General features: G+C 36.6%; 1 protein-coding gene across 2 annotated transcripts in view; it reads left to right on the top strand.

Annotated features, from left to right (window-relative positions):
- Positions 1 to 22163, top strand: part of HPGD (15-hydroxyprostaglandin dehydrogenase) — a 32596-nt gene that overhangs the window by 5191 nt on the left and 5242 nt on the right. The window contains exons 4-5 of one of the 2 annotated variants that reach the window (XM_517542.8): positions 8710 to 8806; positions 22012 to 22088. In XM_517542.8, the coding sequence (XP_517542.2) occupies positions 8710 to 8806; positions 22012 to 22088 (174 nt within the window). Of the gene's footprint in view, positions 1 to 8709; positions 8807 to 9408; positions 9555 to 22011; positions 22089 to 22163 lie in introns of those variants that run through there. The other variant, XM_054683496.2, reaches the window with a different exon arrangement.

Raw genomic sequence — 22163 nt, 5'->3', positions numbered from 1 at the left:
AATATTTGTAAAAGATCCTGTGGCATTCAATGACTAAAATATTTACAATCTGGCCCTTTACAGAAAAAGCTGGTCAACCGCTGACTTATTTATTTAAAAGTAAATCTTAATTAAATGCCAGAATGTAACAGAAAACAAAATTAAAGTGACAATTGAACTTTGTAATTAGTAGGACTTTTTATCCTGAAGGTTCGTGGTTCGCGTGTGTGTGTGATTTCCATAATGTTTGATAATGACTTAGCTCCTAAAAATGGTAGAATTAAGAAATAAAATTTTCTCTTTTATCCATTAAGTCACGAGTTTGTGGGTTACCTCATTCTATAAATACCCTTGACATAAGATATTGGAGTTTAGTAAAAATCAAACGTTAACTAAAACTAAATGTCAAATAGGCTGTGCCTGGGGTCTCCCTGACCTTGCTAAGGTCATTCTCACCAATCTTACAAGGCAGGTAATTGTAGAGTACAATTTGGCCACTGTGTATGTATAAAGGTACAGGGAGTGACCTCCTACTTCGTGATATCCTCCTAGTAGATTATAAACTCCATAAAAACAAGAACTGGGTTGTGTTTTTCTTTGTTTCTCTCTCAGTAATCAACATAATATCTTGAAGATAGTGCTTAGTCAATACATTTTTTACTTAAATTGAAATGCCCATGAATAATTACCTAACTGCTTTAATAACTTGATAGAGGCAATGAGGATGACACTTCTTCACAAAAAAGCCAAATCTGTAAGTCCTACCTTGAGAAGAGTACAAAATTGCTCCCTAAACTTGACAGATAACTAAAATACAGTTTTCTTTTAATTTTTTAAATTTTTAAATTATTTTTGTTGGTTTTTCTTTTTCAACTTTTATTTTAGGTTCAGGGTGTACATGTGCAGATTTGTTACCTGAGTAAATCGTGTGTCACTGGGGTTTGGTGTACAGATGATTTCATCACCCAGATAGTGGTCATAGCAACCCATAGATAGTTTTCCCACTCTCACCCTTCTCCCACCCTTCATCCTCAAGTAGACCTTGGTGACTGTTGTTCCCCTTTGTATCCATATGTGCTTAATGTTTTGTTCCTGTTTGTAAGTGAGAACATGAGGTATTTGATTTTCTGTTCCTGCATTAATTTGCTTAGGATAATGATCTCCAGCTGCATCCATGTTGCTGCAACCAACATGATTTCCTTTTTTATGGGTGTGTGGTGTTTCATGCTGTATACCTACCCATGTTCTTTATCCAGTCCCCCGTTGATGGGCATCTAGGTTGATTCTGTCTTTGCTATTGTGAATAGTGTTGTGATGACCATATTAGCGCTGTGTCTTTTTTGGTAGAATGATTTATGTTCCTTTGGGTATATACCCAGTAATGGGGTTGCTGGGTTGAATGGTAGTTCTGTTTTAAGTTCTTCGAGAAAAGCTCCAAAATGCTTTCCATGGTGTCTGACTAGTTTACTTTCTTACCAGCAGCATATAAGTGTTCCCTTTTCTCTGCAACCTCGCCAAGCCAATATCCATTATTTATTTTTTACTTTTTAATGATAGCCATTCTGATTGCTGTGAAATTGTATTTCATTGTGGTTCTGATTTGCATTTCTCTGATGATTAGTGATATTGAGCATTTTTTATGTTTGTTGGCCATGTGTCTGTCCTCTTCTAAGAAGTATTCACAGAAGTCTCTTTATGTCCTTTGCCCTTTTTTTAATGGGGTTGTTTGGTTTTTGCTTGTTGATTTGCTAAAGTTCCTTCTATAATCTGTATATTAGCCCTTTGTCAGATCCATAGTTTGCAAATATTTTCTCCAGTTCTGTAGGTTATCTGCTTACTGCTTTGATAGTTTCTTTTGCTGTGCAGAAGCTCTTTAGTTTAATTAGGTCCTATCTGTCTATTTTTGGTTTTGTTGCAATTGCTTTTGGAGACTTCATCATGAGATCTTTGCCACGGCATGTCTTCAGAATGGGGTGTTTTGTGTTTTCTTCTAGAATTTGGATAGTTTTAGGTTTTATATATGGTGTAAGGAAGGGGTCCAGTTTCAATCTTCTGCATATGGCTACCTGGTTATCCCAGCACAATTTATTGAATAGTGCATCCTTTCCCCATGCTCGTTTTTGTCAATTTTGTCAAAGATCAGACGATTGTAGGTGTACAGCCTTATTTCTGGCTTCTCCATGCTGTTCCATTGGTCTATATATCTGTTTTTGTACCAGTACCATGCTGTTTGGGTTACTGTAGCCTTGTATAGTTTGAAGTCGAGTAGTGTGATGCCTCCAGCTTTGTTCATTTTACTTAGAATTGCTTTGACTATTCTGACTCTTTTTGGATTCCATATGAATTTGAAAATAGTTTTTTTTAATTCTGTGGAAATGATGATGGTAGTTTGATAGGAATAGCATTGAATCTGTAAATTGCTTTGGGCAGTATGGCCATTTTAACAGTATTGATTCTTCCTATCCGTGAACATGGAATGTGTTTTCATTTAATAATGACATCTCTGATTCCTTTCAGTAGTGTTTTACAATTCTCATTGTAGAGATCTTTCACCTTGCTGGTCAGCTGTATTCATAGGTATTTTATTCTTTTTGTGGTGGTTGTAAATGGGATTGCATTCTTGATTTGCCTCTTAGCTTGGACATTATTGGTGTTTGGAAACATTACTGATTTTTGTACATTGGTTATGTATCCTGAAACGTAACTTAAATTGTTTATCAGTTCTAGGAACCTTTGGGCAGAGACTATGGTGTTTTCTATGTATAGAATCATATCGTTTGCAAAAAAAGATAGTTTGACTTCCTCTCTTCTTATTTAGATGCACTTTATTTCTTTCTCTTGCCAGATTGCTCTGGCTTGGATTGCCAGTACTATGTTGAATATGAGTGGTGAGAGTGGGTATCCTTGTCTTGTTTCAGCTCTCAAGGCGAATGCTTCCAGCTTTTTCCCACTCAGTAAGATGTTTGCTTTATGTTACTTCGATGCCTATGTTGTTGAGGATTTTTTAACATGAAAAGATGTTGAATTTTACCTAAAATCTTTTAATTAAGAAAGAAGGTTCTATTTTACAGTATGGATACCCTCCTTGCAGTTCTTTTAAAACTTTTTCTCCAGTGTACCTCTTTCATTATATTTGAAAATAACTTGAAACTGTCAGGCTTCCCTCAAAATCTTTTTGGGATTCTAATTGCAAATATACATACGTGTGTTTGGAGAGACCTGATAGCTGATTTTCCTGAGTTGAGACAGTTCTGTGATCTTCTTCTACTTTAGGGTAGAAATGTATTCAAATGAGATATTCTGTCTGTGAATCATACTTACATCTCTTGGCTAAATCTTCCATTATTATGGTATATGAATGTTTAATATACCATTGAATTTTTTTAATTCCTAATTTAGTATTTGTGCTTCTGTACTTACAAATTGTACTATCCTTAATTTTCTTTTCTTATAATGTTCTTATTTGGTTTGGGTGTCATCTATATCTTGGCTTCCTTTTATGTCCTTGATCTGTTCGTTTCTCAACAGAGGCATTCTTATCTCAAATGGCAAATGTCAGTTTGCCTACCTCTTTTAGTAATTCTGTAAGTTTAGACTCTATATATTATAAATCTATAATATTCAGAGCATAAGTTGCTAATGATTGCAATTTATTGATTTTTAAATTTTTTTTAAAGTTAAACTTCTGATTTGCTGTCTGTCATTTTTTAATCTATTCTATATTTTCAGATATAAAATTAATACCCTATCATTTTCTTTGGATTCACATTCACCTACCTTTCTCCATTACTTTATTTTAAAAATATAAGTAACCTTTTATGTTAAATTTGTTGTTGCTGATGGTTTATTGTGAGATCTTAGAATCCTCTAATCTGTAGTTAGACACAACTGGGAACATCTGCCTTTTTAATATTTGTGAGTTTAAGCCATTTATCTTTATTTTTACTCTTCCGTTTTATACTTTAATATTTACTGTTTTCTTTTTGTTTTTATTCTTTTTCTGTTCCTTACCTAAATGCATTATATAGCTTTAATTTTCTTATGCTGGTAAAAAAAAAAAAAAAACTATGCATTTTATATTTACTCTTTGGAGGATATCCCTGACTTATTAAGAGTTGTATTTCATTACATCTTTTGGTAGCCTGATAAAACAAAAATTTTGAAAATATAGCTAATTGGGAACTGCAAGGATTTTTAAGAATATAGACTCATGCCACGTTCCAAAACCACATTAAATGATGAGATTTTCTTTGAACCAGGCTATCCCAGTGAAAAAGCACAAATTGCACAACAGCTTTCTCTCTTTAACATTACTACTGATATTTGTAATAGCTTCATCGGTAATATCTACAGATATTTTTACAGATAAAATTAATAGAGTATATAGTTCCTGTATTTGGTGACTTCCTAATGGACACTTGCTGTGTCTTTTCTCTGAGAAATCAGCTGTCAGAAACAGTGTGCAATGATTACAGCTAACGTAAAGAAACATGGAAATATTGAGGCAAATATTACAAAGTTACAGAATTCGACTGATGTCTTCATCCAGCTGAGAGGGCATGTTTGCTTTAATGTAGCCTGTGTGAATACCTGCTCTGAGCTGGAAAGTGCCAATATCATGGGCAAATAGGAAATTCTGGAAGACCAGGGGAATTTTACTGTGATCCTTTAGTTATAACTAACAGGCCTAGTTCCTTCTCCATTGAAATTTATCCAGCCTTTATTTTTCTTGGGACTCTGCTGACATAGGCCACTTTTTAGCTTAACATCAGGAACTGATGATATATGTTTACATAGAGAAAACACCATGGAACCTTTGTTACCAATGTATTACTTAAAAATATGTTACTTCCCCTCCTACCTAAACCCGTTGCAAGAGTAGAATCTGACCAATAATTTAACTTCCAACTTGATTATCTCTGTTACTGTAATGCAAATATTTGTGTGTAGTTTATATAACTCTTTTTTGAAACTCTGCTCTGGATTTAATTTGCCTCCTTGGGTCTTATACAATTCCATGTTTGTTCTTTTGCATGTTTTTCTGTATTACTGCTCATGTCAGAGAGTAACCTCTTAAAGGACTTTACCATATATATCTCCTTCTTCTAAAATATTATACAACATATTTATACCATTTTCATAGGGCTTACCAGTTTTTTAATTTTATTAGAATTATTTTAATATATACATAATTCATGCTATTCATGCTAGTAAACCACAAGTTCTTTCAAGGCAGAAAACTACTGTCTTGTGTCCTTACAGATGTTAGTTAATAGTTACTGGGTCACCTGCCATTACCTGTATATGATATTTTGCATACATGAGAGTATTCACTTCTATGTCTCAGTACATTGCTTTCCAAATACATTAGTTCTTCCAAACAGTATCATCTGTCCTTCTACTTTTACTCCTTATCAAATTTACTCCCTACTTTTCACTTTGCTGATCTCATCCTTCTTCCCACTAAACCTTTTCCCAGTCTTTGGTTTCCATTAGGCTATTTTATACTTCCTCCTTAGTCTGAAGCCAACAACAGCAGCATTATTTATAGCTGTTCAGAACACAGAAGAAATGTTCAGCAGGCCGGGAGCGGTGACTCACGCCTGTAATCCCAGCACTTTGGGAGACCGAGGCGGGCGGATCACAAGGTCAGGAGATTGAGACCATCCTGGCTAACACGATGAAACCCCGCCTCTACTAAAAATACAAAAAATTAGCCGGGCGTGGTGGCGGACGCCTGTAGTCCCAGCTATTCAGGAGGCTGAGGCAGGAGAATGGCGTGAACCCGGGAGGCGGAGCTTGCAGTGAGCCGAGATCGCGCCACTGCACTCCAGCCTGGGCGACACAGCGAGACTCTGTCTCAAAGACAAAATAAAATAAAAAAAAAGAAATGTTCAGGAAAGAATGAGTCTTTGCAAAACTATCAACACTCATGCTGGCAATTGGGCAGAGGTAAACTTAACTTTGAATATTGATTGGAATGGTAATTCTGTCATGTAGTTTTGTAACTTTCTGAAGTTTCTATAAACCTAAATATGTTCATCCCCACTGATGTGGAACTTACAGTCTGATTTTGACATTTAACTAATATATGTTGAATTCCTTAACCCCTTTATGCCAGAGGGTGCAATATTTTGAATTTTTGCATGAGTTAAAAATTAGACCTTGGCAATGACCTTGAACAGTAGGATATAAATAACTCTCACGTGCTTAGTATTCCAGTAATGGAACACTAGGCATAAGTGGGTCAATATACTCAAATAAGATTTAAACAAAATAAATGAATGTTGCTAGTCATTTTTTTTTTTTTTCTGAAATGCACTTATTGACTAAAGATTTGCCCTGGGAAATACATTTCTTTGGGATTAGTCAAAATTAGAATCCAGTCTTGACTCTATAATTTATAAACTGTTATTTTATTTCTCTCATATTGAGCTTCCCAGGGAGGAAGGTAAACTCCCTATCTCTAAGGACTGTTACGCTTAAATAAACCATAGTTTATGTGAATATCCAGCACAGTGCCACTGCATAGAATTTATTCAATAAATTACACTTCCCTTCCAGAGCATCAAAATCTACATTTTCTGGCCAGGCACGGTGGCTCAGGCCTGTAATCCCAGCACTTTGGGAGGCTGAGGTGGGCGGATTAGTTGAGGTCAGGAGTTCGAGACCAGCCTGGCCAACATGGTGAAATATATAATATATAGACACACACGCACATGCATATATAATCTAGAATAAGGACTACATTGTTATAGTAAAGGAGGAAAAGTGAAAAATATCATTTCTACACAGCCAAAGCATTAGACCCTGTCTTGTAGATTCATCTTTTGAACTCTTTCATTTGAAAAATTACCCAGTTCTTAACCTGATAATGGATGAGAAAAATAATCCCTTGCCTTTCTCCACCAAAGACCTAAAGATAAATATTGCTTTTTTAAAAAATTAAAAATAAATCTTAAAAAATCCCAAATTTTCTATCTGGCTTCATCTTGTTCATGTCGAAAACACAACAGTGGGGTGTCAGCAAAGCTGTAATACCTGAGAATAAAAGCATAGTGTCAATACGCATGAACAGAAATTCTGTTCAGACATGCTGAAGCCTTCTGCAGAAACTAACAGAATCTAACTGGCTTCATTAATTTCAGCCATCTACATCTTTTTCTTCTTATATAAACAGTTAATGTTTTGGTTTTCCTTTCTAAAGAAAATCATGTGGAGATTTTATTCATTCTCCCTAAGCCTCCTTACTGTCAAACTGACACATGGCTTAAGTGAATAGAACCTCCTATTTCCTTTTTTGTTCAAGAGCTACTGTTAGGTAGGAGAAGTATATCTGAATCCTTGTAAAAAAAAGAAAACTTCAAAAGGAAATTTTTAAGAGAAAAAGAAGGTAAATACATGTGTAACCTCCGTTTCAGACGCATTACCTATTGTATCGTTTTCTTTGCAGTATTGTAAAGCATGAAAAAAATAGGAATTAAGATGTCAAAAAAGAATTTTCCTTTTTTAAAAGTCTGAGCTGGAAGGGATAGGAATTCTTAAATCCAAAAGGAAAAGTAAGGTTTGAAATATCAATTTGATCGCACAGGTTTTTTTTTTTCTTTTTTTTTTTTTTTGGTAGTGATTTGAACAAAAACAGGAAAAGTGCCTACACATGGATATAAGTGGCAAAACAGTAAACTATCAAAAGGATAGCTGTAAGCAGTGATTAATAAAATTTAGTTATAGACATTACTAAAGACCAGATGTCCAGCTAACTGACAATCACCACTTAAACTGGATAAAACATTTATGTGATTTCACACAACACGGAGTTGAGGATTGCTTGATCTTACAGGTCAATGATATCATCGGGCCCAGGGTTGTGTCATCCCTCCCACCGACCATTCTGTATGTTGGTTTCATCTTCAGGATACTAGGAAATAGGGGTTGTCCATTTAAGTTACAACATTCATATAAAGCAGGCAATGTAACCATTTCTTCAGGTTTTCTTAAGAGCAACAAAAAATTTCTCAGCAGCATCCATCCTGTTCCCATCTCTAGCTGATTGCCTCCCAGGTCTCACTGACCAAAACTGGGTCACTTGCTGGCTCTGAAACCAGCCACTGTCAAGGAGAATGGGATTTCCATGACTGAATTAAATTAATTAATCAGCGTCTACATTAAATTTTGGGAGATCACCTTCCTCTGTATTATATTGGAGAGGAGGTAGATACAGGAGCAAAATAGAACTTTTATTAGAAAGAAAAAAGGAGAAAATAAAACCTCTAGGAAATCAAGAGTAAGCATTATTCTATATTCCAAGATCCAAGAGAATTAAACAGAGTAGTTAAGTGTGGAATACTGAGACATGAGAACCATATGCAGAGAAGAAGGGTAAATAAATTTTGCATCCAACATTTAGAAAACAAAAAGAATATATGGAATTATTGAAGATGTTGAGAATTGAGTGAAAGTAATAGACATTTTTGGAATACAACCTGTAGCATAAAATCTCATATTGGGCAACTAAGTGAAGTTTTGCAGATATATGACAAGCTCCACAATGATTAGGCAAACCCAAAGAATCCAGGTTTAATGACTAACTTTAAAAACAAAGCTCTTTTAAAACCTTTCATTGATAATATTTGCAGAAATCTCCCTAGGTATCTGGAAAACCTTTGGTGTGTGAAAATATGGGAAAGGATAATGACTATATTCCTTTTCTCACTTATGCCTCTGGATTAGGTTTCTGTTATCAGTGGAACCTATCTTGGTTTGGATTACATGAGTAAGCAAAATGGAGGTGAAGGCGGCATCATTATCAATATGTCATCTTTAGCAGGTAAGGGCAATTATTACATTAAATATAACATTTTCTTATTGGTAATTTGGACCACAAAAACAAATCTTCAAAGCATATTTATTATCAGCTCAAGTTTGAAATTAAAAATCTGATCGTTTTATAGTTCCATGGAATTTTCTATTGCAAAATATCAAAAGTTTGAAAAATATGTTTATTTCTCTTAATTTAACTTGTGGCTTTTAAAGTTATCTTACTGCAGTAATATTTGAAAAATATATATATAATTTTTTTTTAGAGCCAATATTTTTCAAAGGTTGTGGTGAGACTCCTAAGCAATAATGCATGTGAAAGCACCTTTGGCAAAGTAAAAAGCACTAAAGTGAAGTTAAGATGTCTCTGCTCCCATGTGATTTTAGTAACAGTGTGTAATTTTAAAATACGGCATATATCATAGTTAAGATATGTTAAACTAATAAATAAAGCCATACATATATAATGTTAAGCTATGTTAAACTAACAAATAAAGCCATATATATACATAATGTTAAGATATGCTAAACTAATAAATAAAGCCAAACTTACATGTAGTATAAGCACATTCCTTACTCGTACATCAGTCCGAGGCAAGATCCTTGTTGCAGGTATCTCTTCTGTATGCAGACATTTGAAAACCTGGCTGGCAGAAGTTCTGCCGTCTTCAGCAGGGAGCTCCCAGGGTTACTTTAGAACTGCTGGATTCCTTTTTCTCTAGCAGAAAGAGAAAAAGAACATGGAGGAGGCATGGCTACTCTTTTAAGAACCCCAGCCCAGTAATGGCAGACCTTCTGCTCACATTTCAGTATAGAACTTGAGCTCATGTTTCACCTAACTATAAGCGAGTCTGTCTGGGAAATGCAGTCTAGCTGTGTGCCTAAGAGAAGAATGGATTTCAGAGGGCAGCTAATCATCTTTTCCACAGCATGCAATCCTAAACTATAGTATTTTCAGAGTAGTGTGATTTAGTATCAGCTGATATCTTATCCTTCAATACTAGCTTTAAACCTCTGACTGGACTTTTTGGAGCAACTGAGTCAAGTGACTTTACTTTTTAAAACTCTAGGAAAAAATCATCAATGATTCTTGAATAGTTCAAGTGAAATTGTGAAGTTTAAGAAGTCTGATCAACATGGACAGCAAATCTAAGCTATCTTGTCCAAAAAAGTGAGACTTTTAAAAATTATCTGTTTGGTTTTAGTTAATGTGGTGATTTCAGAATAGAAATTTCAGCCCCACGCCCCACCCCAACCTTGGCATCTCAGCTCCAGTGATTTGGGAAGTTGGGTTTGGAGGTACCTGTGATTGAACCTCTGTCTGATTCTCAGCATTTGTCTCATCCCTCTAGGAATGATTATCAAATGGTTCTTTTATATCACTGTAAAGCTGCCACCAGAGGAGATTTAGAAATCTCCTTTAGAAGTTCTCAAAAATAGACTAGCATCTCATTTTCTGGGTCGCTTAAAGTCAAAATCATGTCCCTAAAGCTATTACAAACCTATTTCTATAAAATTTTCAGGGTAATCAGATTCTTTTTCCTAGTGGTACCAACTACTTATAAATTATAACATTTTAATTCTAATGATACTTTAAAAGGTGAGCGCACGGGCAATATTTGAAAGGGATATGTGTTCCAGAGAGGGCCAAATGTTAAGCTGTGGGAGACTGAAACCCTAAAAGCAAATTGGCAAAGCTAAATCTATACTATTTTGAAATAAAATCATAAGAAAAAAACAAGTGACTGGAGAATTAAAAAGAGATATTTAGTATTTTCTTAAAAGTTTAAATATTTAAAAACCTGGGGCTGTGATCAAGACTGATAATTCTCTGTATTCTTTCTATAAAGTTAAGAGGGTCAGTACCATGAATATTCTACAGGGAGCCCCTGGCCTTTATGTCACTGGAGGCACTGATTTCATTCTTTACAAGGCTGAAAGCCTCAGAGTTGGAACAATTTAGGACGATCTGGGAGAAATTCTTTACCATAAGAGGGTGCTTCCTTGCCCCAAAGAGCATGAATAAAGAAATACAATGTAGAATTACTGCCTTTTATCTGATTAAAATATTCAAATATATAATATCATTTATTGAGCACTGTTTACCTGATATCATTTTAAACACTGTACATTATCTCATTTAATCCTCACAACAACCCTGGGAGGTAAATTCTATAATTTCCGTTTTGAAAATGAGGAAACTAAGGCAGGAGAAGTGTGAAATATCTTGCCTAAGCTTATACATCAAGTAAGCCTCAGAGCTGGAATTCACATGCAAATAGCCTGGTACAAGTCTTCTTAGAATTTTAACCACTAGATTATTTATCTATCTCTAATATCTATGCATTTATTTGTTAATCTACCTGTATTTATCCCAGCCTAACAGAAAAGTAAAAGCAACTGAAATCGTTTCAATTGAATAAACCCTTGCAATTTGCTAGTCTCTTCAGGCTTCATGGGCACAGCTCTAACCTCATGGCTGCATTAATAACCTTCAGTGAAATCTTAAGCTTTTGCCCCATTTGACACTTCCAGTAAAGTCCTAAAAATATCTGGGGAGCTTACCAGTGTCACAAGTCAAAACATGCCATTGAGCAGAGCAGTTTAAGGCTTGCAATTTGATGTCCACTTTGCTTTGTTGGCTAGGAGCTTGCTTTGTCATCCCGCTCACCGCCACCTCACCCCAACCCCGGGTGTTAATCCTCTTCTTACCTATGTCAGATACAACATTTGCAATCATGTGTGGGCATTTCTCTCTATTCATGCAGAGAAAACGATGACTTGATATAAATTCAGTGATAAGATTGCTTTGGTTTTAAATTACTTTCCTGGCACTGGTACAATTTAATGAATAATATTGCATTACAAACTGCTTCTCCCTCTGATTTTCCTCCACATGTACAAGGCAACACTATGTAAAATGGTTAAATAGCTTAAGTTTGTCATTGTTCCCTCTGCTTGGCTTATTACTCTCTCCATTTTCAGAAGTTGTCCTTGGCACCCTCCCTTCGTAATTCCAGCCTCTGCACCTCTTGTGTTTATACTGTTTCCTCGTTGCCACTGGCCAATGTGGACAGTCTACTTCCTTTCCCATCCAGGGCTCCCACTAACATGCCTTCAACTCACAAAGCCTTCAAATGAATTGCCTTGTATTTTATCCACCAACGGACAGCCTCCAATTCTTCCCATAATGAAATTAGTTTGATAAAAATTCAGGATATTGTAATAATGGGAGAAGGCAAAAGAGGACCCCTCCGTCTTCATCATTCCCTCAGAAATGGTATCAACAATTTTATGCCCTTGAGTCATAGCATGTAGGAAGAGGTGAGAGCACAAAAATAATCTTTAAGGAGTTATCAGAGTACTTCTAATATTTGCCTACTCTGTGTTTTCCAAACCTTGCTTCCTCACAGATTTTTTTTTCCTGTTTTTCTCTGTACTGCTTACTCTATTGAAGGAATGGCTGTGGGTAATATTCAGTATTCAACTCAACAGGGCCTATCCTCATGATCTCTAGCGTGGATACAGTGGAGTCCTTCACTGTCACAGTAAAACCTTAAGTTGGCACACTGGTTTGAGTAGAGAAGTTAATGAGTAATGACCACTGACGCAGACAGAGTATCAAATGCAATTAATAGGTTTAATAAACAGGAGTAGTTAAGTAGACAATGATTCCTCAGCAGATTATGGGATGGGTATGCTGTAGTCTGGAGTTCCACAAGTTGTTCTGAGTGTGGTTAACCCACATGGACTTTTCTACACGAGTTTTTATTTATAAACATAATATACAAACAGACACTAATTTTGCCACATCCATCCTGAACTATTAAAACAAAGTTGGAAGGAACAATAGAAGAACGAAGTCTGGTTTAATGCAGATAATCAAACAGCTATGCTCCATTAAAACATCTCATGAGTCAAATGCACTCCGTTTGTTTGTTTGTTTGTTTGTTTGTTTGTTTTGAGACAGAGTTTCACTCGTGTCACCCAGGCTGGAGTGCAATGGCGCGATCTCGGCTCACTACAACCAACACCTCCCAGGTTAAAGCAATTCTCCTGCCTCAGCCTCCCCAGTAGCTGGGATTACAGGTGCACACCACCATGTCTGGCTTTTTTTTTTTTTTTTTTTGTATTTTTAGTAGAAACGGGATTTCATCATGCTAGCCAGGCTGGTATCGAACTCCTGACCTCAGGTGATCTGCCTGCCTCAGCCTCCCGAAGTGCTGGGATTACAGGCGCAGTTCTTAAGTATTTAATTGCTTCAGACTGTGGGAAAGGAAAAGTTATTGTCACAGGAAAAGGAGCCTACCTACCGACCCTGCTACATATTCAGTTAGTGAGGCTGTGGTGTTCACTGGGGACATGCTCTGTCACTCAGTAGCATTTTGTGAGAGATACCATGAGGGTCTTATTTACTCAGAAGTCAAAACATTGGAGTCTCCAGAAAATATTTAAAAATCATACAAAATTTTCAGCATGTCTTAAGTAACAACCCAGTGGCATATCCGCTTGTGCTATAAGTTTTATCTACAATAATATAATTAGCTCATAATTTGTGTTAAGGTAGAAGTGCTAAAATTACTACCTTAAATAAAAAATTCAACTTAATCAAACATATGTTGAGCATTTGCAGAAGGGAAATGGAGATATTAAAGTAACTAGGCAAAGTTTCTACCCCAAGAGCTGTATATCAGTGTCTCTTATCAAGATGACAGAACCAAATAATTTCCATGACATAAACTGTTTAAACAGAAGCATTGGCCAGGTGTCATGGCTCACACCTATAATCACAATGCTTTGGGAGGCCAAGGCAGGAGGATCACTTGAGGCCAGGAGTTAGAGACCAGCATGGGCAACAGAATGAGACCTCATCTGTATAAAAATTTTTAAAAATTAGCTGGGTGTGGTGGTGCACACCTGTGTTCCTAGCTACTCAGGAGGCTGAGGTGGGAGGATTTCTTCAGCCCAGGAGTTCAAAGCTGCAGTGAGCTATGATTGCACTACTGCACTCCAGCCTGGGCAATATAGTGAGACCTTGTCTCTCAAAAGAAAAAAAAAAAAAATCAAAAAACCCAGAAGCATGATATTTAAGTTGCAAGGCCTTGGGACTCCAATAGCCGAAGAATGGACTAGAATATCCAGAAATTCCAGGTGAAATAAAACATTGATCATCTTCTTCTATCTCTGGGCCAAAAGTAAGAAAATCGCATGGCACCACCCTCTACTACTGCTCTCGTGATAAGGAAGCAGGCCTAACACATATTGAGCAATTGCCAAGCTCCAGGCATTGTGGTAAACTATTGGCTTTATGACATCCACATCTAACTTTTACAAGTCTCTACAATAGAGGTCAATTTAATTATCTCCAATTTATAGTTGAACAATGAATCTCAAACAGATCTTGAAGAATGTGGGAATTAGCAGTGGTAATAAAAGCAATTTTATTTTGCTCCATTTTAGCCTGTGTCATAGAGTGCATGTACTGTTCCTATGCTGTGATTCATAAGTGCTCAGATGCCAACTGTCATGAGTATGGGAGCCACCCTTCCTGCTTAGTGCTGGCAAAGTTCTCCCAAATGGACTCTGCGGAGTCCATTTTGCTCTCTTTTGGCTTAAAATAGTTAAAAAGACACATAGTAGAAGTAATCAGTAGGAATGATTAAATATTTGTAAATGAGGCATTTTGAAGGATAGATGAGAGATTTGAGGTTTCTTAACATAGGAATGAGAGGGCTACTGAGAAACGAATAGTCTTCTAGAACAGTGCTTCTCAGATTTAATATGTCTAGGGACTTTGTCAGATGCAGATTCTGATTTCGGTAGGACAGAGATGGCTCCTGAAATTGTGCTCCCAGGTGATACCGCTCCTTGAACCACACTTTAAGAAGCCAGCCACTAGTATGCATAGGGATGGATATTCTTTGAATGGGTAAGGGAGCTTCTGTCAGTTTCCTCTGACCACAGCCTAGGCAATGACTGAACACTAGTAGCAACTGTCTGAGTCACTAGGAATTGCTATTAAACATATCTTTCTGGGAAGATTTTTGTTATAGAATATATAGTGGTTTTATGAAAGCATGTGTCACTTTTTTTTTTTTTTTTTTTTTTTTTTTTGAGACGGAGTCTCGCTCTGTCGCCCAGGCCGGACTGCAGTGGCGCGATCTCGGCTCACTGCAAGCTCCGCCTTACGGGTTCACGCCATTCTCCTGCCTTAGCCTCCTGAGTAGCTGAGACTACAGGCGCCTGCCACCACGCCTGGCTAATTTTTTGTATTTTTAGTAGAGACGGGGTTTCACCGTGTTAGCCAGGATGGACTCCATCTCCTGACCTCGTGATCCGCCCACCTCGGCCTCCCAAAGTGCTGGGATTACAGGCGTCAGCCACCGCGCCCGGCCGCATGTGTCACTTTTTAATGTCGTGTCACACTCTAAAGCATAACTTAATGGCACCCATAAGAATGAGAAAAAAAACAGCCATCAGATAAGGTGTTCCATTATGTGGAAAATCACAAATGAGGAAGTTCACCAGTTACTTTGGTCAGGTGTATGCACGAATCATAGATAAATATTTCTTGCTAGTTCTCCCTTTTTTCTTCAAGTTGGAGAAGTGGTGGTTAAAACAGACAGACGGGTACACATTTTTTTGTTGTTGTTGGTTGTAAAGAAAATGTGACAGCTTTAGATTCCTGCTTTTTTAGCGTAGTTACAGAACTCCAGGTTATCATACGAGGATCAGCATCCTTAGATTCACAATTTATTTCCCTAAGTTGAATTTTCAGCATTTTTATATAGTCCATTTTACATGGTTTCTCTCTCCTTAAAAGCAAATCCTGTTTGCGGATTTAGTATGACTGCCCTGTCTGAGGAGGTTTCTGTTTTTGCAAAAAAATCTTTTTGAGCTTTTTTACCTTCTGTGAAATGATTAAAACTGGCTTTTGTAAATATGGGTAGAAAGATTATGAAGAATAGAAGAACTAATGTAGAGATGGAATTTACATTTTATTTTTCTGAATGACTTTCTTTGTTCTATTAGTACACATGTAATTTTCAGATATTTTAAATGCTTTCAGGTATTTTAAATGCTATATATATTATCTCGTCAGTCTAACTGTTTACTGTTATTATCCTGAGTGGTTTTAGAAAATATTTCTTTGTTTTGTGGGTAGAATTTCTCCCTCTACTGATTTTTTTTTTCTGTAACTTTACAGTTATGACAGACATAAATCTGCTACTAATTATACTTGGTATATTTTAAAAAGAGCCATTGTGTATTTCTATAAATAAACTTGCACAATGGTGGGCCTATCAGAGGTACTGAAAAATACTCTTCTTAACTATTTTAATATAAGGTATCTATTTTTAAGCACACAGGATTTCTCACAATGTTAAACAAAATGCCATTTCTTTAAAAGCAGAGACTGCTCTCACATGGTCACAATCCTTTGTTTTATTGTTGTTGCTATTCTTAATAGCAACTTAATGTTGTGACAGAATATTTCCATGTGCTCCCTAATTTTGAGAATTAATTTGCAAGATTTAAAAAAACCCATATTCATTACAGTAACTGGTCCTATAGTCATTATACTGGTATCTGGCTCTTCAACCGGTAAAATTCCACCTTCGTCCTGCAACAGGGGTCCTCCCATTGGTTTTACACATTTCAATTGAGTATATTTAAAATATTACTTCATTATACTTTGCATTTAAAAGGAACTAAACACATAGTTCTTATGTGAATTTACTTCTGTAGAGCCTGTTGATTTAGGATTAGAAACAGTCCAGTTTGCCAAGGTTCAGAAATCAAACCAAGTTAGGACACTATACCAGATTTGTGGCATTTTAGTGCAAAAGATACATTTTCATTAAAAAGTACAATGTGGATGAACCGATAAATAGGTCAATAAAATAATTATTTGAGGTGTTTCGTCTGGTTTACTCTTGATGTTATACAGTCTGTAGGTTTGAACAAAGGTATAATAACATATATCTACCACTATAATATCAAACAGAGTGGTTTACTACCCTAAAAACCCTGTTCTCCACCTGTTCATCCCTTCCTCCCATCAGCTCCTGGTAACCACTGATCTTTCAACTTTCTCCATAGTTTTGCCTTTTCCAGATGTCATATAGTTAGAATCATACAGTATGTAGCCTTTTCAGGTTGGCTTCTTTCACTTAGTAATATGCATTTACGTTTCCTCCATATCTTTTCATGGCTTGATAGCCCTTTGTTAGAGTTGAATATTATTCCATTATCTGAATATACCACAGTTTATTTGTTCATTCAACTACTAAAGGACACTAGGTTGCTTCCAAGTTTTGGCAATTAATAAAGCTGCTATAAGCATCCACACACAGATTTTTGTGCAAGCATGTTTTCAGTTCTTGGAGTAAATGCCAAGGAACTAAATGTTGGATTGTATTGCATGTTTACTTTTGAAAGAAATTGCCAAATTGTCTTCCAAAGTGGCTGTGCCATTTTGCATTCACACCAGCAATGAATTAGAGTTCTTCTTTCTTGACATATTCATCAGTATTTGGTGTCTTCAGCATTTAAATTTTAGCCATTCTAATGTGTGTAGTAGAATCTCATTGTTTTAATTTGAAATTTCCTATAACATCTGATATTTATCATATTTTCATTTTCGTTTGTTGTTTGAGACAGAGTCTCACTGTGTTGCCCAGACTGAGCACCCACTATAGTTTAAGGAGAGAAAACTGCTAGGAAATATTACAAGAAGTAACCCAAGGCTCCCTCTCTAGAGTTCAAGGCAGAGTAAGAGGTCTTGGCTTGAGATAAGTATTTTAAATTTGAGTGTGTTTGTGTGTATGTGTATGTGTGTGTGTGTATGTGTGTGTGTGTATGTGTGTGTGTCATACAAAAATTGAGAGAGACAAATTGAGAGAATTAATTTTTATCCTCAGGAGTGAATAAAATCATGTAGGGAAAGAGTGTTCATAGAAAAGCAAAGAGGACCAGGTATATCTCTGGAGTTTTCCAGCATGTTTATGGGTCTAGTCAAGGAAGAGGAGCCAGCCAAAGACATGAAGAAGAAGCTGCCAGTGAATGTGAGATAGGAGACCAGCCTGGAGAAGGAGATGTTTCAAGGAAAGCATGGCTGTGCTAGTTGCTGCTGAGGAAGGGATCAAGGAAAATGAGACAGAGATTTAGCCTTAGCAAGCCATTGCTCATTGGCAACCTCCATAAGATCTGTTTGACTGGAGTGATCAGATGAAAGCCTGATTGGAATGAGTTGTAGAGCAAATAGGAGGTCAAGAAAGTGGAGACAATGCAAGGCATATAATAACTCTTCTGAGGACTTTCCATTGGAAAGAGAAACAAGGTGGTAGCTGGAGAAAAAAGAAGTATTATTTTTAGATGGGTAATAACTGAGATATGTTTATATCTCAGAGTGATTCTGTTTCTGCACTTGATATCAGTGACCATTTTAAGTCTCTTAAAATACTTTCATCCTTAATTTCTGTTACACAACACTTAATTGCTTCTCTTCCTACCTGTGCTGGTTTATTCTGTCCTTTTGCTCAGTCACCTCCTCTCCAAGAGATGACTACCATGTATAGTTGTGCAGGTTGTAAATTGTAGGAACATAAGGGGCATAGTTTACACCAACTACCTTGTAAATTGTGTCCCCAGAGTCATACCGTGCACACTTAGTCTAACTCTATGAGCTGACCCTTATTACCAGCCCCAGAACACAATTTTTATTTGAAGCACATGGAAACAAAATCTATGTTGGTGTTGTGGGCCTACAGTAAGTAGTGGAAGCATGGTTAACCAATCCTGAAGCTACACCACAATAGCAATAATACTATACCTACAGAAGAAAAATGAATCAGATGCAGTAGAAAATGTTGGATTCCTAAAAAATGTCCACCCCCAACTAAAATCATTGTCAAAAATAATAAAACAACAAGAGCTTTTCTCCCTCCATTTAGGCTTCATTTTCAAAGCAACAAACTGAAGTATAGGTAGTAAATTTCTACATTGAGAGTCAGTTTGCAAGTTGGAGAGAAAGCACTGCAAATCACTAATCCACCCTGCCTGTTCAAAACATAAGAAGCACCAGTTAAAATCTACCTATATTAGGGAAAAAAAGAAAAAAAAAACTGTTCAATTAACAACTTGACTAAATGAAACAATTGAAAAAAATAGAATGTTCCTTACACATTACAACATGGATGAATCTCAAAACAGTTATCCTGAGTGAAAAGTCAGACAACAATATAATTTATACTATATGATTACATTATATAAATTTTAGAAAATGCAAAGTATAGTAACACAAAGCAGATCAGTGGTTGCCTGTGGGGAGGAGAGGGGCAGCAGAAAGGGATTACCAAGGGGCACAAGGAAACTTTTAGGGTGATGGACATGTTCATTATCTTGACTGGTCATGGTTTCATTGGTATATAGATATGTCAAAACTTATCAAACTGTATACTTTCAATACATGCAGTTTTATTATATGTCAATTAGATCTCCATGAAGCTGTAAAAAAAGAAATGAAAAAAGGAAACTTGGTTTCTGAATGTCTGAAATTGATTTGTGTAGGCTTTCATCTAATACTAAAACGTGAGGGGCCAGTGCTGTGGCTCAGGCCTGTAATCCCAGCACTTTGGGAGGCCAAGGCAGGTGTATTGCTTGAGCTCAGGAGTTCAAGATCAGCTAGGCAACATGGTGAAATCCTATCTCTACCAAACATACAAAAATTAGCCGGGCGTGGTGGCAAATGCCTGCAGTCCCAGCTACTCAGGAGACTGAGATGGGAGGATTGCTTGAGCCAAGTAGGTCAAGGCTTCAGTAAGCCATGGTCCTGCCACTGCACTCCAGCCTGGGCAATAGAGCTAGACTCTGTCTCAAAAGAGAGAGAAGGGGGCAGAAAGGAAGGGAGGGAAGGTATGGGGCGGGGGGAAGAGAGAGAGAGAGAGAGAAAGAGAGAGAGAGAAAGTGAGGCCGGGCCTGGTGGCTCATGCCTGTAATCCCAGCACTTTGGGAGGCCAAGGCAGGTGGATCATGAGGTCAGGAAATCGAGACCATCCTGGCCAACATGGTGAAACCCCATCTCTACTAAAAATACAAAAATTAGCTGGGCATGGTGGCGCATACCTGTAGTTCCAGCTACTTGGGAGGCTGAGGCAGGAGAATCCCTTGAACCCAGGAGGCAGAAGTTGCAGTGAACAGAGATCAGGCCACTGCACTCCAGTCTGTTGATAGAGCGAGACTCTGTCTCAAAAAAAAAAAAAAAAAAAGAAAGAAAGAAAAAGAAAGAAAAGAAAGTGAAAGCAATGCAAGGGTAAACATTTTGCAGAATAGCAGTGAAAATGTGATTAGAATGTTACAAGATTCATAAAACCAACTGCCATTTAAAAACTGCAAGCAATTTCTTTCACATTCCAGTTGCATTTACGAATCTACCTTTAAGGAAAGTATGTATGTTGTCTTTGCTTATTACCAGAACCCACAAAGCAGTATATTTCTTTTGCCTCTATGACACCTTGAACTAGCTAGGGTTCCAAAGTTCATCACCTCTGCATATGTAACAAAAATTCATTTCAAATTCATCTTTGACAACTCTTATGAACAATGTCTTTGTAGTTCTTGCGGCTGTGTGAACTAGTTTATCTCTGATTAAGGTTCATGCTGCATTTCCTGCTATATATGAACATTGTCCTGAAACCACTGCCTTTGTCTCATAAACATTTAAGGAATGGGTAAAGCAGGGACTAACAAGAACCAGAAGCAGCAACTCCTGGTTATACTTTTTTATTCCCTTTATCTTCCACTCCTAGTATACCTATGTAGCCTGTGGAAACATCATAAATTCTTGTTGACTGACACTGACAAACTTAATTAACTTACACATTTTACTTAACAACAACAATGACAAGAGAAGCAACGTATTAACAATACTTTGAAATCATTGAGTGGACACACTAGGTGTGATCTACCATCCTCAGGGATTTAAACTGCCCTTGTGCAAACATACTTTATAAATTGAAACCTGGCAGGCACCCAGGGAGTGGTTATGGTCTGCATTTATTGCTGAACTTTGGCCCAACACCCTCAAATGATTGGTGGCATTCTGGGAATAGTTAGCTGGGTGGAGATGAGCATGTCTCAGCAGAATAATTTGGTATTATTAGCATGACATTTGATATTAAATATAGTATAATAATCAGGGATCACTGTTACTTGACTCAGAGAAGTCACAAACTTAAAGAGCATTAAAACAAGTTAATCCAAATTAGTTAAAAACAAATACAAGAATGACTCCGGTTCAATTTGATTGCTGATTAGATAATTAACAATTATGAGAAATAAGCTTGATAATAATAGTTACTACAGTAAAATAGGTTTTTATTGTTGTTGTTTTGTGTCTTTTTGGAGAGCTGAGCTAGGCTGGAGTTGGGGGAGAAGAGATGCTATAGGTATATGCTATAATACTGCTTTTTCTCTCCAGACCGTGAATTTAATCAGTTACTGTTGTGCATATGTGGAAAATTACAAAATAAAACATTCTGTAATTGATTGAATTTCATAGTTGACTACATAATTATGAAAGGAAATAAAATAGGACCACAAATGTTTATTTCTGTCTTCCTAAGTCATAGGACAAAAAGATCTAGGCATCTACAATAGATCAAATAAAAAGAAGTTAACTTTTAATTTTCTTACACTTTTGGAGGCATTGTTCAAGACAGATTGGTGACAGGAAATTGCATACTAATTTGTAGTGAAGACTAATAATCTCCAAGACTCTCTGAAGATTCAAATTCCTTCAGCCATTAGGAAGCTTTAAAAATGTAGAATATATACTTTTTAAAATCCAGACTTAAAAATGGAAACTTAGGTGGTAATTTACTGACTTTAAAGATGATTTTCTTTGTGTTTTAGATACCATTTACTTTCCTTGACTTTCCAGAAGGCCTGGGGAGGCAGAAAAACACATATAACTCTTGGCTGTATCTCTGTGTAACTTAGCTAGTACAAATTCTGGATGGCATGGGTCATGGAGCAAATAAACTATACTTAGGCTACTGAGTTTCACAAAGCTATCTGGTTTTATGTTACTGTGTTATTCAGATTCATCTTAAATTGAAATTATCACAAAATATTCATTTGCATTTTCATTATTGGGTATAGTCTACTTATTTTTTCATCAAAGCATTTAAATGTTGTATTTGTTTGTTTCAGGACTCATGCCCGTTGCACAGCAGCCGGTTTATTGTGCTTCAAAGCATGGCATAGTTGGATTCACACGCTCAGCAGCGGTGAGGCTACAACAACCGTCATATCTCATTTTCTCTTTGTACACATTTATAAAACATGAATTCTGTAGAGAGGAA

The sequence above is a fragment of the Pan troglodytes genome, chromosome 3 (genome assembly GCF_028858775.2).
Source record: "Pan troglodytes isolate AG18354 chromosome 3, NHGRI_mPanTro3-v2.0_pri, whole genome shotgun sequence".
Taxonomy (NCBI): domain Eukaryota; kingdom Metazoa; phylum Chordata; class Mammalia; order Primates; family Hominidae; genus Pan; species Pan troglodytes.
Note: the sequence above shows the minus strand (reverse complement) of the source record. Positions and strands in the feature narration are given on the sequence as shown.